Here is a 1,655-nt window from a genome sequence, read left to right as displayed (position 1 = left end):
TGTTTGAATAAGGAATATTAACTTTTATTAGCACAAAAAAAGTTTATTCGTCCAGAATATTGTACAATAACACAGTGCATGGTAAGCTTTTGCAATTCTTATTTAGAAAAATAGACAATTTGATATTTATATATATAATAATTTTTTGTGAAAATAAATGTCAATGTCTGTTAGAAAAGCTAATTTTACACGGCTCACTCTCCAGTCTCCCCACATCATTAAAGACTAAAGTTCCCCGGAAAATTCTTCAATTTTCTTTTCACACGAGGCTCACGGCTATTGGGTACAGAATTTTGGAATTATTTTTCACTATAATCGTGATTAGCTATCAAAAAATAAAATTGATGGAAAATTAAAATTTTGTTGTTCATGGGTGTGAAGAAATTAGGGGAAGGGAAGGCAAAATTAGAAAAAGTATATTTATGGAAGTATTTATTTGGATTGGGATTACAGACTCCAATTGCAGAGAAATTTACAGAGAAAAAAAAAAGTGGGAATAAAATTTTCATTTTTTTTTTGTCAGAATGAAACCCGGAAGCATCCGACGTGGTGGTGGTGGTGCCGGCGGAAGGAATTTTCGCGGTCGATCATGCACTGCACGTGCCGGAACTGCTCCACGTGGCAAGGGATGGTGATTGTCCCCTTCTGGTCGAATCCGTACTCCTCCTCCGCCTCTTTGAGCAGCTGCATGAACCGCGGGTGATTGAAATACATCACCGGCACCACAAATCTCTGCTGTTCTTCCCCCTGGTGGCCCACTTTCACGGCCAAGCACCCTTTCGGGACGGCGGCGGTGGCGGAGCCTTGCCTTTTGCCGTGGCCGCCGCCGCCGCCGCCGCTCCTCGTGCTTCTATCTCCGCCGCCCATCTGGACCAGAATATCCAAATTAGGAAGAAATTAAATTAAAATGGTGAGAAAAAGGGGGATTTTGAAATTAGGGTTTTTTTTTTGCGGGGATGGGAAATTCAATTAGAAGGAAAAGGCCATGGATCTGAGGGTGAAATGGGGGGAATTGGAAGTGATGGAGAAGAGAGTAGTGTGGGGCTGAGGGAGGAAGTTGGAAAAAAATTGTTGGAATTGGCCATGGCTGAGGCTGAATTTGAAACACTCATAATTACACAGAGGGACGAATTAGGGTTTGGTTATATAGAAATTCGCAATTCAATTAAAAACCATACAAAGTGGAACTTTTACTTTGGAAGTGGGTTCCCATAAAATAAAATAAATATAAAAGCATCCACTTCTTTCTTGACTGTATTAAATTTTTTGTTTTCAACCCCTTCAATTATAATTTAATTAAATTTTTATTTTTTTTTTCTCCGCTAGTAAGATACTCAAGGAAGTTCGAATCACTGCTTTTGCATTCAGAAGAAAAAATATTAATCTTTTGTTATTAGAAAAAGCTATGTGATTTTTTTTGTCCGATATTAAATGCTTAATATATAAATTCTATTATTTTTCCTAATTTTTAATTTCGACTTGTTTCTTTTTCAGTTTCTTAGTTTCTTTGTGGGTGTAGAATAATACTGTACGATTAATTATACGCGAATGTTAATTATTAATTTCTAAATAATATAATTTAAACTTTAGATATTAAACTTTAAAAATGAAAACTATATTTTAACCTTTAGGGAGAAATTTAGTTCAAATGTTGG

At 36.1% G+C, this 1,655-nt stretch overlaps 1 protein-coding gene across 1 annotated transcript; it reads right to left on the bottom strand.

Moving 5' to 3' along the window:
- Nucleotides 1–405: 405 nt before the first annotated feature.
- LOC111016369 (auxin-responsive protein SAUR32) lies at nucleotides 406–1,208 on the bottom strand. The gene has a single exon (XM_022291753.2). The coding sequence runs from the start codon at nucleotides 865–867 to the stop codon at nucleotides 520–522; it is 348 nt and encodes a 115-aa protein (XP_022147445.1). The 5' UTR covers nucleotides 868–1,208; the 3' UTR covers nucleotides 406–519.
- Between the last annotated feature and the right edge of the window lie 447 nt (nucleotides 1,209–1,655).

Source organism: Momordica charantia (genome assembly GCF_013281855.1).
Source record: "Momordica charantia cultivar OHB3-1 chromosome 5 unlocalized genomic scaffold, Mcharantia_2.0 BLBB01000005.1, whole genome shotgun sequence".
NCBI lineage: Eukaryota > Viridiplantae > Streptophyta > Magnoliopsida > Cucurbitales > Cucurbitaceae > Momordica > Momordica charantia.
Note: the sequence above shows the minus strand (reverse complement) of the source record. Positions and strands in the feature narration are given on the sequence as shown.

What these genes read in the sequence shown, in the direction of transcription:
- LOC111016369 (XM_022291753.2), bottom strand. Translation starts at nt 867, where the DNA reads ATGGGCGGCGGAGATAGAAGCACGAGGAGCGGCGGCGGCGGCGGCGGC.